The sequence below is a fragment of the Nomia melanderi genome, chromosome 14, assembly GCF_051020985.1.
Source record: "Nomia melanderi isolate GNS246 chromosome 14, iyNomMela1, whole genome shotgun sequence".
Taxonomy (NCBI): Eukaryota; Metazoa; Arthropoda; class Insecta; order Hymenoptera; family Halictidae; genus Nomia; species Nomia melanderi.
The window spans coordinates 4,727,793-4,748,938 of NC_135012.1; the positions used below are offsets into that span (position 1 = coordinate 4,727,793).

Consider the following 21,146-nt stretch of genomic DNA (forward strand, 5'->3'; position numbering starts at 1 on the left):
GGAATTCCAAATATGAAGAAGAAGCTTTGCACTTGTACAGCCGAGTATCACAAGAAAGTAACTAATAGTCTTAATTTTCAATTAAACAAATATTTTGCAAATACTGCATTTTTCATCGGACATTTCAACACAGAAAGCTTCACTGCAAAGCGTGTTACCAACTATTTTATCATAGAATACCTAATTAGATGTCAAAAAGCTGAAGAGTGGTGCCATCTTTGATCTCCGTTGAAAACCAGAACTATGGAACCGGAGAAACGCGAAATTCAAACGATGTTGCAGTTTCTCCGGCAGTGAATCGCTATTAAAACAACAGCAATTCAATCTATAATTTGTAAAGAACATAAGATTGTTTATTGGATATCAAGGTTTACAAATATTATCACACACTTGTTATGAATGTTTCATTGGAGATGGCTGCCTTATACGTATCGTACAAATATAATAATTATATTTTATAATGGCTGTGTATGTATGTATATATATAATGTATATAAATACTTAATTATTCTATAAAGTGGCGGTGTTTCATTTATATACATCAGTGGCCTGTATTCTTTTCACTTTAGTCTTGATTATCGTCGGATTTCGATATTTAACCGTAGCAAATCCATTTAATCGTTGATCAATGAGAATGAATTGTATGACAATGAGGAAAATGGTATGAGAATGACGATGATAACAATGATAGCGACTAATGACTACAATACATGTCGTAAATGGAAATGATTAAAAGCAACCAGCCTCTAGCATCTCGCAACATTCATTTTATCCTCAATATTCCCAGCATACATAAAAATCAATAAATAATAATCATATAGATAAGGATATAACTATCCTACCATACTTTTGTGGTAAAATATTTTTCGCAGGCCGCATCGTAGGCCCATTTCCTTTACTTACAAAGAGCTGGCCGTTCCTCGAACGACTCTATAATTACAAACTTTATGTATATATTACATATATATATTTATATATGTATGTATGCTTAATGTACAAGCTGTTTTATTATTATTATTTTTTTTTCGTTAATCGGTATAGCTCGAAACGTCCCTATGTTTCCGTATCTACTGCGAAATCGTAAAATCTTTACAAAATACTTCGGATCTCGAAAAGAATAAAAAAATATTCAAGAGTACTCGCAAAGAAACCTTACCAACATCGGCCATCGATCCTGTACAAGACTTTCATTACAAATTTCATACACTATAATATATTAAACGCATACGACGCGCTATCCTACAAGTTACTTCACTTAATTTTGAATACACCCCTCTACGTGTACCGATATACAATAATTTATCTAACCGCTGACACAACGTACATATAAATCTGCAAAACATACTGCAACACAGACTCCGGTAAATAAAGCATTTCTCTGGTTAACCCTCTGCAAGGCCAAATTCTTTTTCGTAGGTATAAAACAAATGCGTATAATATAAAATTAAGAAATATCAACCTGTAAATACAAACGAACATTCAATAGTTTTAATAATTGTATCCAAACGAATATACATTGTAATTTAGAAATTACAATAACGTTGAACTTTCACGCCTGTACAAAAGTTGAATTAATTACTTCATTTTACTTCACTTTGCTATGCAAAATGAAATAAATCAACAGGATGCCAATACATTGGTATGTGACTTCAAAGTAAAACGAGCCTACAGAGGGTTAACGAATCCCCTACAGAGAATGTATCAAATTGTCCTAACGATAGGGAAAAAAAGAACTTCAACCAACCAAGATGCCCGATGTTCGTGGGGTGTCCTCGTTAGAATCGCCTCTGTACAATCGTTCGTGAATTCGTCCGTTCGAAAATAGAAAGAAACACAATGACAAATGTAATCGAGGGAATGAATGAAATTTGTATGTACGACTACGTGTTAAATATACGAGCGTTACCCTAACCGAGCTAAGCCGACGGGAAAAGAACGTGTTCGCCGTGAACTGGGTGGCGTTTTGCCGTACGGCAGCAAATATTCGAGTAATATGCAATACTCTGGTCAATCGCGACCCGACGATTCTTAAAGCAGGAGTATCACATATTGCTTTGTACTGTGTATCCATATTAAATTTCTGCCGCAACGGAAAACCCTCGTTGATGCTTCCTCGCCTGTCGCCTAACAGGAGAGCTTTCTTTCTTTTTGTACAAACCAGGGGGGCGTTAGGGCCCCCTGCGATTACTCAAATGTTAGGAAAAATACGAAGGTGCTTAAAAAGATGGTACAGTATGGAATACTACAGATACGGCGTACGCCGATATTCGATCGCGTCACAATTCCCACGGGATCGTCGCATGATCCTGCCTTATCGCTGCTGTCCGTCTCCGTTTTCCCGTTTTAATACTAAAGAACCGCCCGATCGCAGTAAAACGTGTACAAAAGTTATATACGTAGCAAATTCCTAGTAAATGGAAGGAAGTATTATCGCTATATGTATATATCTCGACGGATATGGTAAAAAACTGTCGGTAAATATTCGTCATTGTAAATACGCGTGTGTCGACCGGCACGATCGAACGACGGTAGAAAACTTTGCGGACCGTTTAGCGATTTAAGTGTTGCAAATGAAATCGCGGACGGTACAATCATACTTACATCTCTCGCTGACAGTTATCGCTTCACGAAAATAAAACAACGCATTACAAATACGCACGCGTACAAGACCTCTTATAAACAACGATTCTTTTTTTTCTCATTTCTTTTCTGTAAACATCTGTTTAAAAAATAGTTAGCAAACACGACTGCCGAATTTAATTTATACTATTCAATTAGACCGTACTCTTAACTCTGGACGTTTGAAACGTAATCGGTTACTTTAAGAGAAATTAACCACCGAAAACGGTAAAACACATTGACACGAAGAAACAGATTCTTTTCTTTTCTTTTCTTTTTTTTTCACTGTCGCGTTCGTCCACGACGATCTTTTGTCATGAGAATGCTGTAAGCCTACCGTTAATACCCATTACTCGATGTTCGCTGTCAGTTTCTTCTTTTCTCGTTAATTCTAAAATAAAGTTTCTCGATGAGATCGTAATACTACAGTGTCTCAGTCGGAACCGCGAGCACGAAATTCCTTTAGCGAGCTGCCGCAGTCACAGAATACAGGGCAACTGAATGCGAACGTTTTGTTTTAAGGCCGTTACAGAAGGTTCAGCGTGGAAAATACTCTGGCCTGTTAAATGAAATACGCAGGCAACTGTTATTTTTTTTCTTTTTTTTCCAAAGAAATTTTCAAATGGCTGGTCGTCACCGATAGTACTCAATAAACACGTTAACTATTCGGATTTATATTCAGAAAAGAATTCTGAAAAAGCCATACCTCTGTCTTGAATGAAAAATAAATAGTGAACCTTAATCGAATCTGCATTACATAATACCCTGAGGATCAATACTTCAGACAATATCAGAAATTAACATAGTACGCGTATATTGGCGAAAGAAACCAGTCAACGTGTTAACAATTCGTTTTCCCTTCGATCAATACTAAATTAAACTAGCCTGAAAGTACTGTAACGTGGAAAACCGTATTACACCAGAATTGCCGTTAAAATGATCCCGACGAATAAAAAAATAAATAGAAATAATATTTCTAGTTTTCGTCTCGCACACTGAACCATGAATTGTTCGCTGAAGAGGCTCACATGTTCCCGCCACCCTAAGCGTAAGTATGGCAGTCGATACTATCGATATAGAAAATGTACTCTTATGAGTATAAATTACAAAACCATGGCAAAGAGCACGTGAGCTTTCCCGGATATATAGTACGAATTCGTTTTCTTCTTTTCACTTAGGCAAGATCGTCCGTTTCACTGAAGCATGTAAAAGACAATCCGGTACAATTATCGATCACTTTTACACCGTGTAAGAATCGGGAAACGTTAAAACCGTTTCCCTTCGTTAGAAATCCATCAAGTCATTAATGTAACGTACTCTAATCGCAAGAAAGGATTTCAGCACAGACGATACGCAAGATAGATCTCTGTCACTCCTCAAATGTGTTGTACACCGTTTCCGTTCTTTCCCAATAAGTCAAGCTTGAATTCTTTCTATAAAATTCAATGTTAAGAATACCAAATTCTTAATATTAGAAACGTAAATAAAAATACACTGGTAGACCGTAGATCTATCCCGCGTACTGTCAGTAATCCCAGATAAGGTACAAACTTATCAACGTCTTCTCACCTCAAGTGTCATGCACTCGCGCGCAAAAAAGAACATACACCATCAAACGTTCGTAATAAAACGTCCTATTCTTGCGTTGATTCACTTCAAAACCGTACTCACTCACAGTCTTGTAAATTACAAGTCCGCTACAAGAATGTGGCAGTGTCAAGTTACATTGGCAAGTATATTCTGCGTTTCGCCGTAGAAAAACAACGTTAGTACCGGAAGAGAAAGCAAATTGACTAGGAAACACTCTTGTTCCAGTCCAATCACACTGGGTTGACGACAATTTTCAGGCGAACCGTTTGAAAACCGTTCGATACTGACGCCGTTCATCGGCCCCCTGATCGTATCGTATCCATTGCCAATTACGTTGCATTTCCGTGTGCCGAAACATGATCCCCGCGAAAAGTTTCTTTTTGTTTTTTTCTTTTTTATCGTGTAACGTGATTCGTCACACACCTATATCTCTCAGGTACTAACATTGAGAATGTATGATTTACAGTCTATTGAATTGAGATGGCACAAGGTCTAGGAACCTCTTCTAGCACTCAAACTCGGACGCTGTTATGGCATTCAGATCTTTCATAAGACCCTCTAAGTTCGCCATTTCCTGATTAAGTTCCTCTGTACTGTACGAAGGCTACAAAAAGTGGAAAAGTTAACAGGCCATTCTTATCTGCTAGAATGGACTGATAAAGATAAAGACAGCTAAAACAACGATAACTAATCAACTACATGAAGCCGTTTATCGACGTTTTTCATAACAAGGGACAAAAAATACTATTCTCCCCGTTTTATATTGTCAAGCATAGATTTCAATGAAAAGATTCGTTACCTTTAACCGCTCCACTTCTTCCGAAGTGTGTACTGGATTTGACACTGAGGCTAACCGATTCTTCGCCAACTGTGTAGTACTTTGTGGTTTCTTGTAGGGACTGCCAGACATCGTGGGTCTTACAGTTACTTGAGAAACTGTATCAAACATTGACAACAGGGAGATATAAGAATAACAATAAATCATAAAATGCAAGCGTTTATAAATGAATGAAGCTAACCACCATGTTTCTGTTGCGCTGGCGTGGAAGGTGCAGATTGAGGCGGAGGCGCCGGGACACTAAAGCTCTTTAAAGGATGCCCTTGCATCCTTTTACTGCTGCCACTACCGTCGGTTCCTGCACTGCTACTCGACGGTTGACTGCTGTTACCATAATGCCCGGAAGCGTACTGTGTGCTTCCACTGTATGACTGTACGCTTGTTCCATACGATGGTGGCTGTGAATCAATATTATTTATACACAACTGAATTTTTCATTTAAAGTTTAATGTCTGTCATCGTGTGAGAGACACACCTGGCTTTGCAACGGCTCGTATGAGCTTGAAATATTGCAAGAATCCGGACTCGATTCTGGAGTCGGTTCTAATGTAATATGCGCTCGACTTAAGCTGTACTGCGCCACCGTTCGGGGGTAGTTCTGCCTAACGGATGGTGTATCGCTACAGGAAGTATGAATCGTTGGCTGCGACATACTCGTATTCACGATTGGCGTAGCAGTCGCTATAGCTGTAACAGGTCGATATCTTTATTACATAGCTTAAAAACATTAACTGGATCGGTCTTAATGTGTATATATATATATTACATAGTTTTACGATTTCACTACTATAGGTGCAGGATTGCGGTTAAGGATGCGTTTAACATTCACTGTAATTTTGTGTCACATTATTTAACATTAACTTACGTTGGTGTAAGGACGCACTGTCAACAGGCAGTGTAATGAGTTTAGGTTTGTGGCTTCCTCGACTATGCTGCCTACTCAGGGTCGAGCACTTCTCGTCAGTGTTACCTAATATCGAGTGAATGAACAAAAACCGAACAGAAATCAGGAAAACAGCGAACAAAATATAATGTTCTTTCAAGATGAGAACGAAGTAACCAAGGTCATCAATAAACAGTAGAAAATTATCAAAAACCGTGTACTGGATGTTAGAAGTAAATTGTAGTCGTTCTTTTTTGTACGTGGTTATAAAAAGAAAACGATCGCCTGAATTGGATTACGCAAAAACAGTTTTTGTGCAGGTGTGTTTGATATGATAAAATACTTTGACATGTAATTTATTTTCGTTCGAACTTACTCATGTAACTTGGCACGTAAGTACGTTTGTCCAATGAACTAGAATTCCCGTGTACATTCTCCTGATTATACTCCTGATTACTCGGCCTGGGTAACGTATTACTAGCTACGCCACTGGTAGATGCTTCTCCATTTATCGATGATTTCTCAAGAGCTTTTAGTTCCATCTGATCATGGTGAATCCACAAGTCTGGTGGTTTGATATTGGTCTTTTGATTTGTATCTTTCATATATCTACACAATTTAAATTGGATTTTTTTTAATAAGAACATCTCATGGAATGGATTTATTCTCATGGAATGATTTAACAATAGAATACATATAACAATACGTACCCCTTCTTCCGGTCAGGCGTATCCGGATTGCGTTTACAACACATTACTACCACTACAACTGCCACACCAGGAATAAGGACGATAGAACAGCCGACAATGATATAGATCAATATATTCGACAGTCCCCGACCATCTGTAAATTAAATAAATTCCTTAATGCTAGCAGCGGCATCTTTATAAAGCGGAATGTAATAACAGAATAATTTATATGTGCTACAGATATGTAATATTTATCTAAATTTCAACGTTTGCATTACTTCCACATTCACTACTATTTAAATTACGTGCGGTTCTAATAAACAATAACCTAGAAGAGAATATCTTACCTCGACCATGCAATTCACCATAGACATCCATGCCATTGCCTAGCATAGAAATAAAAAATTGAACAGAATAATTAACACACCAATGTACTGTACATACAATATGAAGAAACAAACGAAAATGATAATTGCTGTAGATAATAATACTGTATGCAATGCATAACAAACTCTGTAGAGATCAACAAATTGATGAATGCGTGCATAACGTGTACTTTATACACGAAGGTACTCACTCTGAGGTGTTTTGAATGAAACAGTAGTGGAAAACGGTCCATATCCCTTCGAGTTGCGTGCTTGAATCTTAAAGTAATAAGTTGTATTTGGTTTAAGGCCTTTCACAATAAACTCAGTCTTGTCACCGATAACTGCTTCGATTAACCAGTCACGATCCCACTTTGTGTTATCGGTAGAATAAAATATAATATATCCTAAACGTAAAAGTTTATATAATCGTTGAACGTGATAATAAATTAATCTTAATCTTTAATCGTGATATTTTCATTAATCTAAAAATTATTACCTGTAATTGGTCCATTAGGCTGTTTAGGGGGTTGCCAACGTAACAAGACAGAAGTTGGACGGTCTTCGATAGTTTGTATTATCAAATCCCTTGGCGCAGAACTTGGCGCAGCTTCTTGCGTTTGATTCGTAACGACCATACTCCATGGCGATTCTCGTTTTCCCTGGAGAAATATTAAAAATATATAATATTCAAACCTTGTAAAATTTAAACAAAAATCGGTTTAAATGCATTACAAATACCTTAACCAGCTTGACGGTAAATTCATACACAGTGTTCGGTTTCAAGTCGTGTATCATGCAATTGAGATCAGTAGCATTATGATATTTGTAACGGGGGCTACTGCTATGGTGATGCGTATAACGCACTACATAGTAACGATTATCCGTTACGAACTGTAACATTAATAAATCGACTTAATGAGCAATCCTTTTATAGTAAAATTGGGAAACAATTCTCTCAACATACTTGAGTTTTTGGTAAAGTTGTATCAGTCCAATACAATACTACAGTAGTATCTGATAAAACAGCGGCTTTAAGACCGACTGGCGGTATCCAAGGCGCAGAGGATTCAGCCACAGAACGTTCGGTTGTTCTAACGTTTGCATAGGCTGGCTGACCATCGCCAGCATCGTTTGTTGCTCTTAAGCTTATAACATATTCTGTCATTGGTTCTATAAAAATATATAGAAAAGTTGAATTTAATATTTCCTTAGTTCCGATTAAAAAACTCACCTAATTGATCTATGGTGAAAGAACGTTCCTTCCCATCAAGAAGCCTTACTTCGACATCAGGGACTCCCTTACCCCATCCAAGCTTGTATCCCTTTACCTTGATACTCTGATCCTTTGGCGAGTTCCAGAACACTTGTATAGAATCCGACTTCACCTTCGCTATTAGTATACAAGAAAAAGTTAAAAATTGGTACAAAATCCTTTACATTTACCATTTATTCCAATGTAAGAAAAAGTTAACTAACTTCTCAAATTGCTTGGTGTATTTGGCACTCTCTTTTCATCTGACTCAGTTTCGTATGTCTTGATCTGTATCCATTCCGTCCAAGGTCCAGTACCGTTTACATTTAAGGCACATATACGAACTTGATAGACTACATGTTTCTCAAGTCCCGTGAGCACTCTTGAGCGTTGATTTCCTTCAGTAGTTATTGTCACTGCCTGTGCGCCTCGATCGTGCCGACGATAACGGATCTTGTAGCCAGTGATAATTCCATTTTGTCCCTCCAATGGAGGCTCCCATCTTATTATAATATTCTGCGGGAGATATGAAAATGTATGAAGACTCGGTACAATGTCACCTTAATTTTACAGGGAATCCTAAGTACAATACGTACTGTAGAACTAGTTGGTTCTACTGTAACATTGTGTGGTGGTTGAGTAGGCTGTGCACTATAAGTCCTCACTATGATATCTCTACTAAACGCGCCAGGGCCGTTCTCGTTCACGGCTTGGACTCTAATACTGTATTCTGTATAAGGCACGAGGTCTACCAATTCGTGCATGGTACTAGTGGTTTCACGAACGATTTCCTCATTGTCACCCTTCAACATTAAATAATGAACGCTCATTTCTGAAGCAACACATCGTGATCAGTGATCGCTTTCATTAAAAAAAAACCCTTATATACCTCAACAAATGTAATTAAGTATTTAGAAATTCTGCCGTTAACAACTTGCGGTTTCTCCCAAGACAATGTAATGCTCACGCTGCTTGTAGCCTGACCTTCTAAATTCAATGGAGGCCCAGGAACATTAGCCTATTACAAAAGATTAATCGTGAAAAATAGTTACCCGAATCACTGAAGCATTTGACAATATTTTCTGAAACTCTGAACAAACCTCTGTGTGTGTAGTGACTTGTAATACTTCGCTAGACATTCCAGGACCTCTCGCATTTAAGGCTACCACCCGAAATTGATACGTCATACTTGGTTGTAAGCCCGGTATCATGGCTTCTAATTTTTGATGCGTACTTATAACCCTTTCTCTGCAAGATATTATCAAAATTGTATGAAATGTAAACTAACAAATGGGCTTAATTTCTCATTTGTACGTGTTAATGGACGAGCCATCACCTTTGACCACCTTCTTGTTTGTAATAAATCTTATAATGCACGCTATCCCCGTTCGTGTTTTCTGGTTCCTGCCATCTCAAGGTGACAAATCTGGTGGTGACAATGACGAGACTCAAATTTCTTGGTGCTGAGGGAACGCTTCCTTCTATCGACTCCAGGCTGTCTGTGTCGTCTACAAAATGGGGTTGCGGGTCGTAAAGGGAGTTAGGAAATTTAACAGACCCAGGAAGATCTGCTGGATCATCGGAGGGGCTAATGGAAAGCGAAGGATTGGGCGTGAACGCAGACATCGTGTGCCCTAAAAGGGTGCTCGGATGTTGCCACGTTTTATTGTACAATTGACGATGCAGCAGTAACTTCTTCTTGGGGATTGTTTTCGGAGTGGTTGCTTTGTGGGAGTTTACTTTCCCTGGGTATAGTGGTTAGCATGCAACACAGTTAACGAGGAGGGCACACGAATGGAAAAAAAAGAAATAAAGATGAAATTAAAACTTGAAACGGAAACAAAAGTACAGAATAATTTCGAGTGAGTCACGGGGAAAGAGATACCTGAATAATCTTAAACAATTTGACATTGAAGATGAACCTTGCGCGTAATCTTTTTTTTCCACTTCAAGACGAATACCGTTTATATGCACTTCTAGTGCCGTAACTAGTCTCCCATGCATTGTAGCTGTGATTAATCTCTCATGCATTATTCTACTTTGTCAAATCCGCCGCGGATATTCAGGTACAGAATATCGCGTGACTTACTCTGAGTATGTTAAAAGAATGAATGAATGAATGAATAAAACAATAGATAGATCGAGAAATATGTACAGAAAATAATTTTTAAAATTGTCCGCAAGCGAAGTTTCATACACTGTGAGATGTGTACTCACTAGGTTGACTAATTGTTAGGCGCGCTGCAGCTTGTACGCTTCCCGCAGAATTTGTTCCGATGCATTGAAAAATTCCAGCATCTATAGCCAGTAGACCGTTAATTCGAAGGTAGCTGCTAGAAGGAAACACATAAAAGATACGTATCTCATGAAATAAATCAAGATATTTGCTCTTGTCTTTAATTCGTACTAAAGATTTACCCATTAATGATTTGCCAATATGCATTAAACGTAATACGTTCTCCATTTTTAAGCCATGAAATTTTTGGCTCTGGTTTTCCATAGATTTCACATTCGAATTCTAAGTCGTGACTTTCACTAGCCACTTTATCTTCTGGTTTTTTTATAAACCTAGGTGGCACTGATGAATAGAAGAAATATATCATCAGGTTAAATTCAGAGAAAACAAACTGAAAATTATCTGTACAAGCAATATCGATAATAAATATACCTTGGACAATTAAGTCAGCAACTGCATCCAAAGTATCGACCGCATTTTCTGCGCGACATTGGTACGAACCGTCATCTTTTTCTTGAGCATTACTAATTACAAGACTGGATGCAGCAACTTTACGGTATCTGAACAATAAAATTTGAGCTATTAGCAGAAACATTTATTACCAGCTGCATACAACTTTTTTGTACTTATTATGCACACCTAGAATCCAAAGATGCTAAGTCAATGGCTGCACCATCTTTTAGCCAAAGTATAGTTGGTTTTGGGTAGCCATTGGCAGCACACTCTAAGGTGACTGTTGATCCTTCAATGACCACTTGTCTAATCGGTTTAGCTATGAAGACTGGCGGTGTACTTTCTTGATCTATAATATGGAAGTAAAAAGATTGATATTATCTTTTTCTAAGAAGCAGTGAGTCTCGAACGATTTGTATCTCACATTCGAAAATTATACTAACCGATATCACTTGTCAATAATCCTAATTGTGCTTTATTACTCAGTCTATATTGTCCGTAACTACTTGCATTACACCTGTATGATCCAATATCTTGCATGTTAACATCATCAATTTCTAATGCACCTATTCAACATGGAAAAAAAACAATTGTATTTCTGAATTGGAAACAATTACATTTTCACTAGTGTTAGCATAGAAATGTACCTGATGGTAACACTGTCATTCGGCTATCATCGAGTACAAGTGGATGTTCATCTTTTAACCATTGTATACTCAATGAACTAGAAGATGTAGGAAGTGTGCAACTTAAATATGCAATTTGCCCTGGATAAACCATTGTGTCTTGAGGTTCCTTTTCAAATCCTGGCAGACCTTTAAAATGAAACTTTTTATATACTTCTGATTTTCATATATCGGCTACGTATTTAATCGTAGAATACATTGTAATTATACAGAATACTATACACTAATCCTAGATACTAACTTGCAAGTTTAATTGTAGCTGTCCGAGAGACAATAGCCCCAACATTATCTACAGAAGCTAGACACTGATAGCTTCCAGTCAATTCTGAATTACTGCCATAAACACTATTTATATACAAGGACCCATTTGCTAGCTGAGATCTATAATTCAAAACAAAAACATGTACATGGAAGGAGGATGTTGCAACAGTGATAAGCTGAACAAAATATGATGTGAATGCCAAGTACTCTTACCGAAAACTGTCCCCAATAAAATTAATTGGCTGGCCATCGTCTGTTCGCCATTGTATGGTTGGTTCTCCATAACCACTCTTCGCTTCACAATCCAATCTAGCTGGACCTCCCTGCTCGACCACTGCATCTTGTGGTTCGATAACAAAATATAAACCACCTGCGCTGACTGTCAAGAGAAAAATCAACCTGTACTTTTCCATAATGAAACAAATGTTATTCTCATAAATTTATAAACATACACCTCTCAAAACATTTATACACAAAATTAGCTATCAGACACCTTACAAGCTCAGTGGCCCAGGTGCAACTCAGCATAGACAAAAAATACGATCTTCTATTTTTTTATTACAAGAAGAAGCGTTCAACAAAGGAGGGTATCCTAGCAGACGTCTATCTAGCTGGCCATCATCGGGGTAAACCCGATAGGGGCGGTTGAACTATCAAATTTCAATTGCATCTCTGGTAAGTTACTAAACACGTGCGTAGACACCTACATAAATATCACGATGGTAGTTGTTGAAAACTTGTGGGGGTTTACCTAAGGAAGTCGTGGGATGAGCGTGGCGGTGTGCAAGAAAAGAGGGAGGGGGATAAAGGGTCGGCAACCCTACAGAAGCACCCTTTAGCCCTTTGCCGAGACATCCGAGCCGTGTGCCTAAATTCTCTTTTCCTTCCATTCTTTTCTTTCTTTCTTGGGGCTTTGCGATCGTCCGATACGACGTACACAACCACGACGCAGAACGATTCAGCGTCGTTTTCTGAATAGCCCTTCGCGAGAACAAAGGAATAAGAGAATCTCGCCGGAACAATTTTATGGGACGCGATCCGACTGATTTCTAGCGAACCTAAGCTCTTTCCTTTAACCTCTTGCGCTGTAAAGAGGCACCAGGCACGTCGAGACGTTTTTGTTCAAAAATTACCAATGACGTCTTTAAGCGTCGATTGTCACATTGCATATATTTGATTGTTTTAAAATGTATCACTCGACAGATTATAATTAATAAACAAAAAGACAAGAACAAAATTCTTCGTATAGGACATTGGTAAGTCTCCAAATTAATTTCCAACGGAAAAAGTTCAATTCCATGCGAATCGATACGCTGCCATAGTGCGACCAGCGATGAAGTTCGACAACAAAAATCTTCAATTTTTTAATTTTTCGATTAACGCCAAAAGGAGAAAGCTGTAAACAGAACACTAGGCGAAAGACAAAGAATCCCGTTTCCTCGATAAGGGAAAGAACTTTGTATCCGTCTCGTTGTCGAAGACGCTTTTATTCGGAAACGGTAAACCGTAAATTTTCCCTCCATTTTTTTCAACGTACCCGGCTTGAAATAAAGCTTCGTTATTTCCACGATAAAACATTTCGCATTCATACAACAGTAAGATCGACCGAGCTGAAGAAATTCCATGCGGCTCGTTAAATTCTTTCTCGCGGGATTCTTAAGACTCTTTATGAAAGAGATACGCATTATACGCAGGACAATTATGAATATTTTCGCGGACTAACAATCTTCCGGTGGCGAGGCCTCGTATTGGAACCCTACTTTCCGCGAAACCCGCTGTGAAACGTACCAAGTCTCTCGACGTACGGAAAATGCGAAAGATGTCGATTGAAACTAACCTCAGCGGAGAAGGAAAATTCATGGAAAATGTTTAACCAGTAAAATATCAAATACAATTCACGAATAGACACGTAATGGTATTGATAATTACAAAATGACGTCTTTTCGATGTTGCCGGGCAAAGAGGACGAATCGATAATCGACGTCCGTCAACGTCGAAGTTGACTAATTCGATCGACGCACGGAAAATGCAAAAGCTGTCGATGAAACTAACTTTAGCGAAGGAGAATTCATGGAAAATGTTTAACCGGTAAAATATCAAATACAATTCACGAATAGACACGTAATGGTATTGATAATTACAAAATGACGCCTTTTCGGTGTTGCCGGGCAGAGAGGACGAATCGATAATCGACGTCAGTCAACGTCGAAGTCGACTAATTCGATCGACGCTTCGAGAAAATTGAGAGACACTGTCCACGGTTATTGGGTTACAGTTTCACGCTCACGGTGGTCTGTCACCTTTCCGTGCAACCTTCGCGAAGGAGCGCGAACACGTCTTCAACGATCGACATAGAGAATTAATTCTCTACGCGGAACGTTATTTCTTTCGGTCTGCGAGTTTCTAGTTTCCCCGATATCACGTTTCGAATTTTTACCGCCGCCGAATTGCGGCTACGTTCGCTCGATCGGACGAAAAGAAAGAGAGAACATGTATCGATCCGTTTCGTTCTTTCGATTCTCGAATTCCCCCCCGCTCCTTGAAAAATCGTTAGAGATTAGTTCCGCTTCGCTTGACGGGTCCGTTCAACAGGCATCGGGCTCGAGCGCGCCGATAAACGAATGTAGAGGAGAGGAGAGGAGAGAAAAAAAAGGAGGAAAAGGGAACGTGCGAAATTTGGCGCCCGATAGCGCCACGACGCTGCATTCTCAAGGAAAATAAACCGTTCGCCGTCTGACTATTTGATTTATGAGTGCGGGCGACAACCTACCGCACGGCATACCGAAATAGATCAAGAGGAGAACCATTGCGGTGTGTACGCGCGAGGTAAATCTGTCTCGAGAACAACCACTGTACCTTACTTTGTTACAGGACGTCCTGTGATCTGTTCCCTTTTTTTTCGTGCAACCGCAACGATACTATTCAATTAACCCTTATCACTCGGAGAGTGATCGCCAGTCGCTACAAATGAATTTTGCTCGTTTCAACGAGGAAATTCAATTATGAATGTTGGGTAAGCATAAAATAATATTAACACATTGAATGCCGTACGATCTCATAGAGCAAAATACGTGAAATGGAAGAAATTAAATATTGAATCTTCTGATTGAATTGCATTATCGTCATTGCGCGTTCGTTTAGTTGAATGTCACCGCGTTAGGTAGCATTATTTAGAAATGTTTTCAAATGAGCATCGTTTAACTGAGTGAATTATGTGATTCGCTTTGGTTGGGGTTACCGGTGACCCTCGTAGCATTCAACGTGTTAAAAAATATAGGAAATTAAGTCGTACGTATTATAACACTAGACTACCGGTCAAAATGACTTATTCCTGATTTCTTCTTTTACAATGATTGAAAACGTACCGATATTTTCCGCGAAAGATGATTAATAAAACTAATTTGGTAATAGAAAAGCTGAAATACAAGTCAATTGAAATCATAATAATTTGATTTAGAGGTTGTTAAGCAGAAGTTTGTAAAAATTAGTTTAAGTGATCGGTAGTTCTAGTGTTAATGTTGCAATTGTTTACAATGTATCCGTGCTTGGCAGTGATACTGTTGGTTAAAGTGATAAGGGTTGCATGATCAGCAAATGGTATTCTTCGTCTGGAACTTGGGAAAAAGGAAGCAATATATTTTGAAAGTTTGCTGATGCTGGTACAATCAAGATGGTGGTACATTGTTTGAAGACCAGTAGAAAATAATCATTTGTCTTTGCAATTATTACATCCACGTGCTACGATGGAGAATTCCTAATGAATTTTTTTTTGCTTTCAGCAAAACTATTCGACACCCTATAGACAGGGTGTTTGTCAGACATCAGTTTATACGTCTTGTTTAGTAGCATAACGGGAGCTGAAGAGAGAGGGGGGAGAGAGAGAGAGAGAAAGAGAGAGACAGTGGAAGGAGGATGTAAGTATCGCGTACAAACTTACAACGAGTCTTGAAGTCGCTATCTCGGACGAGCTAAATGTATCGGATAATTCCCTGCAGATAAGGTTCACACGATCGATGCAGGGAATCGTTCCGCGATGCGAAGTGTTTTCTCGGGGCTCCTCGAACGGTTACACTTCGGCAAAAATGCTTAGAAAGCAGTGGTACTTTCTCCTTTTGATCGGTAACCGTACATTTTTCAACAATGCACCCACGAAAACGTGTAACAAAACATTATACTTCCCTAACCATTGCATTCGTTTATTCTACAGAATGGAGAATATTTTCAACGATTTCCAACCCGATCAAACTTATCCCGAACATCCTATTTCATCATTAAGTGGCAAACTTAATTAAGAACAAACAACGACCAGGTGAATATGCAAAGCCAACATTCTCAAAAACCACGTCCACCAGGGAAAATCTCTCATTTTCAACTGTATTTTATACGTAACATCACCCTCGTGCAACTAGTATTGCAAGGTACTTCGGTACACCCTGTACGTGACACGCGTTTTCTCGCATTAATAAATCGTCCGAATTTTTTCGCAGCATAGATTAATTCGCGGGGCGAGTTTGCATGCCCGTGGAAGCCGGCAAGGGAAGGAGGAGGGAGAATGTTGAAAAACGTGGTAAAAGTACTCGACATGTGACGAACAGACCGTGAAGGAAGGCAAGGTACGTATACACCGTGGCATGACGAGTATACGGGGTGTCGCATAAATACTGATGAACCGGTGTCGGGGGGGATGAAGAATATTACGAGATCCCTCGTAGTCCGCGATGGAATCAATTAATCGTTCACGACAAATTGGGGTCGCAGGAGGGCACGTAGAACAAGCGGCCAGGGTGGACGGAAATCTAGGCTTGACTTTCGCGATCGATAAATGAATCCCGCGAACCCCGACCTCATCTGTCTTCCTCTTATCTCCTTCGGTATCGTGACTGTTACCACTTCCGTTCCCGGCACCGATGTTCCGCGAAACGTCCGAGAATTCGGGAAACGACGCTGCCCTGAAAGGATAACGCGCGCGACAAGGTACGGCGGTAATGGAATTGCCAACGTGATGCAACCACGAGTGAACGTGATACCTTTGTAAGGAGAAGAAAAAGCAATGCGACCAGGTTTACAAAACCAACAGCCTCAGAGCCGACTGAAACTTACCCCAACCACCCTACTTTGCGGGTTAGTCATAAATCGGTAAAATCATCTGTTCCTTTTGTTCCATTTGATCTTCCGTTGCGCTTCTCGTTTCGTGTCACCGCTAAATGCACGGATGTTACGTGGATCAGCAGCCTGCCAATATTTTATCTATTCTAGTTTCCCGCGAGGGCATCCTTTCCCATAGACGTTCTCATGTATTCTTATATGGGAACGTCGTCGTTCTAGCACCTTTCTAATTTCATTCGATTCGCAGGAAAGAATTCTGATCAATTTCGGATAACCAGGCGAGCATAGAGGAGGGTGGCGATATGTCGACACCAAATTAATCGAGGACCGTTCATTGAGATGCGGAGAGTGTTCTTAGGTAAATCACCCTATACATCGATATGCACGCGCATACGCTACGTGGGCGCTGACCGTTAAGGTGTTGTTACGACATCGGTCGCCACAGTACACGCGTTTGTAAATACCACTTTACGTGGAACACATTGAAACGCGGTTGTGTTGCACGATCATGTACCGTATTTGGGCTACCAGCGCCAAAGTAGATCTTCACGTGTCGAATTTACACCGCGAACGGGCCCTTATGCGCACACTGTTCTAACGATGACAAACGAAAATTGTTCTAGAGGCCACAGAAGTTCTGCGGAAACAAGCTACAGGCGTTGCTCATTTTTACAACGACAAAATTACAGTGTACACCGCTGTCTATACACATTTGGACATTTATGATCTTCGATGGAAATGTAACCAGGCTCGTGAATACGTTGAATACCGCTTTACAAACTTCCAGACTTGTTGGCGTTAGGATATTCGAAATAGACACTGTTTTAATGGCTAAATTAACATGCGTTCACGTGGATTCGAAATCGATCCAAAATTAGTCTTCGAGGGAAGATCAATGAACTAGAATCGGTAGCTGACGCGCCAGTGTTGAATTTATCATGTTCCGTTTGTTTGGGCCCATAATTGTCCTGCAGTGGGCTGTGCCGTCAATAGTGGGTACCATATCCCAGACAAAGCTAACTGGTTTATTTGAGGAAGGCACCCTTTTAAGACCCCTTTCATTGTTTGAACGCTTTACCACCACGATGCACCGGAAATGGATCTTTATATCTAACTAGACGCGCGTACATGTAATAATGAAAAGCAAATAAGAAGGATAATAAGAGGAACAACGGAGGCGGTAACATCGTCGTGAACATCATTAATTTCTACAAACACCATTCCACCGGGTACGATTACTAAACGGAGAGTGCTCCAAACGGAAAAGAGAATACATGCGCATCCGAATACAAGAAAAATTTCTACGAAAACTGATGTTACTCAGGAATATAATCTCTCTCGAATATTTCTAGGAAGATCCTCTATCGACGTACTCGGTGTAGTCTGGCGAAAATTTGTCCAGCGAAATTAATTTCAACGGAAAGAAATCTCAGACATTCGTATAATTCTTTGGCTCTCGAGATGTATGGAACCCCCTTAAAGTTATGACGCTGGACGTTTAGTAGATGCATTTTCTATCATGATAAAATCGCAAGGAGAGGCTTGCCGCGTTGTTGGAATACTTTGCTCGAGTGTTTGACGTAAATGCTTCTAGCGGCGCAACTTCTTTAATGGGGTACTCTCGTTTCGACGAACGAAATGATCACCTTCTCGAATTGCATTCGAGGTCGCTGGTTTTCTATAACTCGGTTTCGGTAGCTGCCTCGTATTTACACTTTCAAAAACCAAATTACATACTCATGATCAAGCAGTTAATCCTGTTCCTCTCGTTTCAACGAGGAATTCTATTGTTAACCCTTTGGGCGCTGAATACTCTCAGCCGAAACGTTCCGCGTGGTCGAAATATTCTTTTGCTTGGCTTGCCATCTGAAGATCGATGAACTATGTTAACCCCTTCACCTAGAATATCGTGTCAGACTCGTGACGAAAATCTTAAATTGAATTTCGCAAATTTAAGTGTTATTTATATTTCCTTTTAATATAAACTAAATATTATATTTCTATTAGCAATCGTTAACCTTTGGAGTTAATTTACACATAGAATTAACATCAAAATTGTTTCCTTTCCTAATAAATGATCAACGATAAAGTAATTATATTTATCGTAGTTAAGAAATAAATCATAGGGGTTAATTCGTACAAGTCGTAATTAAGTTGTAATTTTAATTCCTCGGTTTTGCCGTATTGAATAACGTTAAGAACAAACGTGTCAGATCAAAAATATTGTAAAACGCATATATGCGTCCATAGCACTCAAAAGGTTAACCGTTTTTGTTATGTTGAAATGTATCCGAATTCATATTGAAAGAATTCTGGGTATATCGAGCATTGACTATACCGCAGAAAACGGTGCCCCATTGTTGACGAGCTACTCCTGTAATGAGCCTCTGCCATTGACGGACACAGAGACTATTATATTTGTGTACACTGGCCCAAGGACTAGAACAATGGTTCCTAGCCCTGCTTTCCGCCTCTCCCAATCCGTTGTTACTTTTATCAAGGGAACTATACTGCCCTCGTTATTGCGACAGTATTACCAAGGGAAACTACCCAGATCGTTGCAATCAGAGGTACACCCCCGAAGCATCCCCCTTACACGAGATAACCTCCTCTGCATCAATAATAGTCGGCCAGGGTGCAGTGTCTCTCAACTAAATTCTCGCGGGATACTTTCGTGCGTCGAGCTTCACATCAATAACATATGTTTCAACCCTTATCACTTCGACCAGCAGTCTCACTGCCAAGCACGGATACGTCGAAAACAATTGTAACATTAAAATACGTATAAATTAATTTTCTGTATATTTTTATATTATTTTATGCTCGCTCAACATACAAAATTGAATTTCCCCTTTGATATTAAGAAAATTGCAACGATAAAATACGTTTGAATTCATTTTCTGTGTCTTTTTTATTATTTTATGCTTATCCAACATTCATAATTGAATTTCCCCTTTGATATTAAGAAAATTGCAACGTTAAAATAGGTTTGAATTAATTTTCTGTATCTTTTTTATTATTTTATGCATATCCAATATTCATAATTGAATTTCCCCTTTGATATTGAGAGAATTTATTTGGAACAATCGTGTTAGGATATTCTGGAAGTGACAAGGATTAAATATAAAACTAAAATAATATAACGCCGTTATTCCATTGAAAATTCTACGATGATAAACGATCGAAGAAGTTTATCGTCAGGCTCTATACTCGCGTTCGTAGTAATCAATCGTTATCGAAATCCCATACGAGTGCCCCGATGTATCGCCGCTGCGAGTTATTTCATCGAGGGATCAATCGTTATTCTCACCGTGGAACGGTTCAGAGTTATCGAGCACAGGTTCCGGAACGTTTTCCATGGCGTAATCTACGGCGTTAAGAGATTAGCAAACAGAAAATCGCGGAACGGTCTCGTAAATATTTGCCTACTACTACTGTTACGGCCAGACGTAACGCGCCAACGACGGTAACCGTGTAGTAATACCGTGTTTCCCATTTTTTTTCACCAAGGCTCGCCGATAAAACGCTGAACAGGACGTAACGAAGCTCTATCGCGTTTTTCTCTGTAATCGGGAGGCCGTTTTCAACGATATATCCGCGAGTGACAATGCTGTCCTGCGCAGATACTAGTCTCGATCGCACGACGGCATACTGTCGCTTGAGATTTAAATTGATTTCGACGGGAGCACGACGTTTCTTGACAGAATCGGCTTCGCCAAGTGTTTCGCGTGATGAAAATGATGTTTAGCGACGTGTTCGTTGAATAAGAATGCGTAGAACTCACCCGATACGACGAATGTCAACAAAGCCAACGGGACAGCGAGAGTACGCGGCTCCATTAGGCCAGCGGGTGTCACAGACTCCGACGCGTACAAAAACCCAGCGGAATTTCTTCACGCGATCGCTGCACCAGCATACAATGTTCTGTCGTGCGAACACATGCCAATTCCTTTGGCTCACCGTTGCCCATCAAACGATCGTTCGAATCTTACATTCGTAAACCGCATTCTCGCACTACACTGTCGCGAACCAGACGATAGAACATGGCTAAAGGACGGCTATACACCTCCGCATTGTCTCGAGTCGTCCGACAATCTGACTCGGGACGCCATTTTGTGGGCTGTCGTGACTGTAGCGCTGTCCGCGAGAAGTCCTGTAATTAACA

The 21,146-nt window shown here is 39.6% G+C and overlaps 1 protein-coding gene and 1 long non-coding RNA gene across 13 annotated transcripts; one reads left to right on the top strand and one right to left on the bottom strand.

Annotated features, from left to right (window-relative positions):
* Positions 1 to 752: 752 nt before the first annotated feature.
* Positions 753 to 21,119, bottom strand: fra (neogenin protein frazzled). Of its 8 annotated transcripts, none has more exons than XM_031976886.2 (27): positions 20,766 to 21,119; positions 12,089 to 12,254; positions 11,856 to 11,995; positions 11,576 to 11,743; positions 11,372 to 11,494; positions 11,115 to 11,277; positions 10,908 to 11,035; positions 10,658 to 10,817; positions 10,457 to 10,569; positions 9,576 to 9,747; positions 9,340 to 9,487; positions 9,129 to 9,257; positions 8,836 to 9,042; positions 8,464 to 8,755; positions 8,219 to 8,377; positions 7,952 to 8,157; positions 7,726 to 7,878; positions 7,484 to 7,646; positions 7,197 to 7,391; positions 6,967 to 7,005; positions 6,641 to 6,773; positions 6,307 to 6,539; positions 5,913 to 6,017; positions 5,523 to 5,734; positions 5,229 to 5,445; positions 5,009 to 5,145; positions 753 to 4,813 (listed from the first exon to the last, which is right to left on the bottom strand). In XM_031976886.2, the coding sequence occupies exons 1-27, from the start codon at positions 20,818 to 20,820 to the stop codon at positions 4,715 to 4,717; spliced, it is 4,215 nt and encodes a 1,404-aa protein (XP_031832746.1). In that variant the 5' UTR covers positions 20,821 to 21,119; the 3' UTR covers positions 753 to 4,714. The 8 variants fall into 8 exon arrangements, with proteins under 8 accessions (XP_031832746.1, XP_031832741.1, XP_031832745.1 ...); XM_031976881.2 differs by having other exon boundaries at positions 9,576 to 9,984; XM_031976885.2 differs by having other exon boundaries at positions 10,457 to 10,572.
* On the top strand, positions 14,132 to 19,915 carry LOC116427044 (uncharacterized). Of its 5 annotated transcripts, none has more exons than XR_013000106.1 (9): positions 14,132 to 14,686; positions 14,747 to 14,888; positions 15,655 to 15,789; positions 15,871 to 15,994; positions 16,083 to 16,293; positions 16,363 to 16,488; positions 16,634 to 16,996; positions 17,229 to 17,339; positions 17,605 to 19,914. It is a non-coding gene; the product is annotated as an uncharacterized LOC116427044 (long non-coding RNA). The 5 variants fall into 5 exon arrangements; XR_004235014.2 differs by lacking the exon at positions 16,634 to 16,996 and adding an exon at positions 15,428 to 15,551 and having other exon boundaries at positions 14,134 to 14,686; positions 17,605 to 19,915; XR_004235013.2 differs by lacking the exon at positions 16,634 to 16,996 and having other exon boundaries at positions 14,152 to 14,686; positions 16,368 to 16,488; positions 17,605 to 19,910.
* Positions 21,120 to 21,146: the final 27 nt, after the last annotated feature.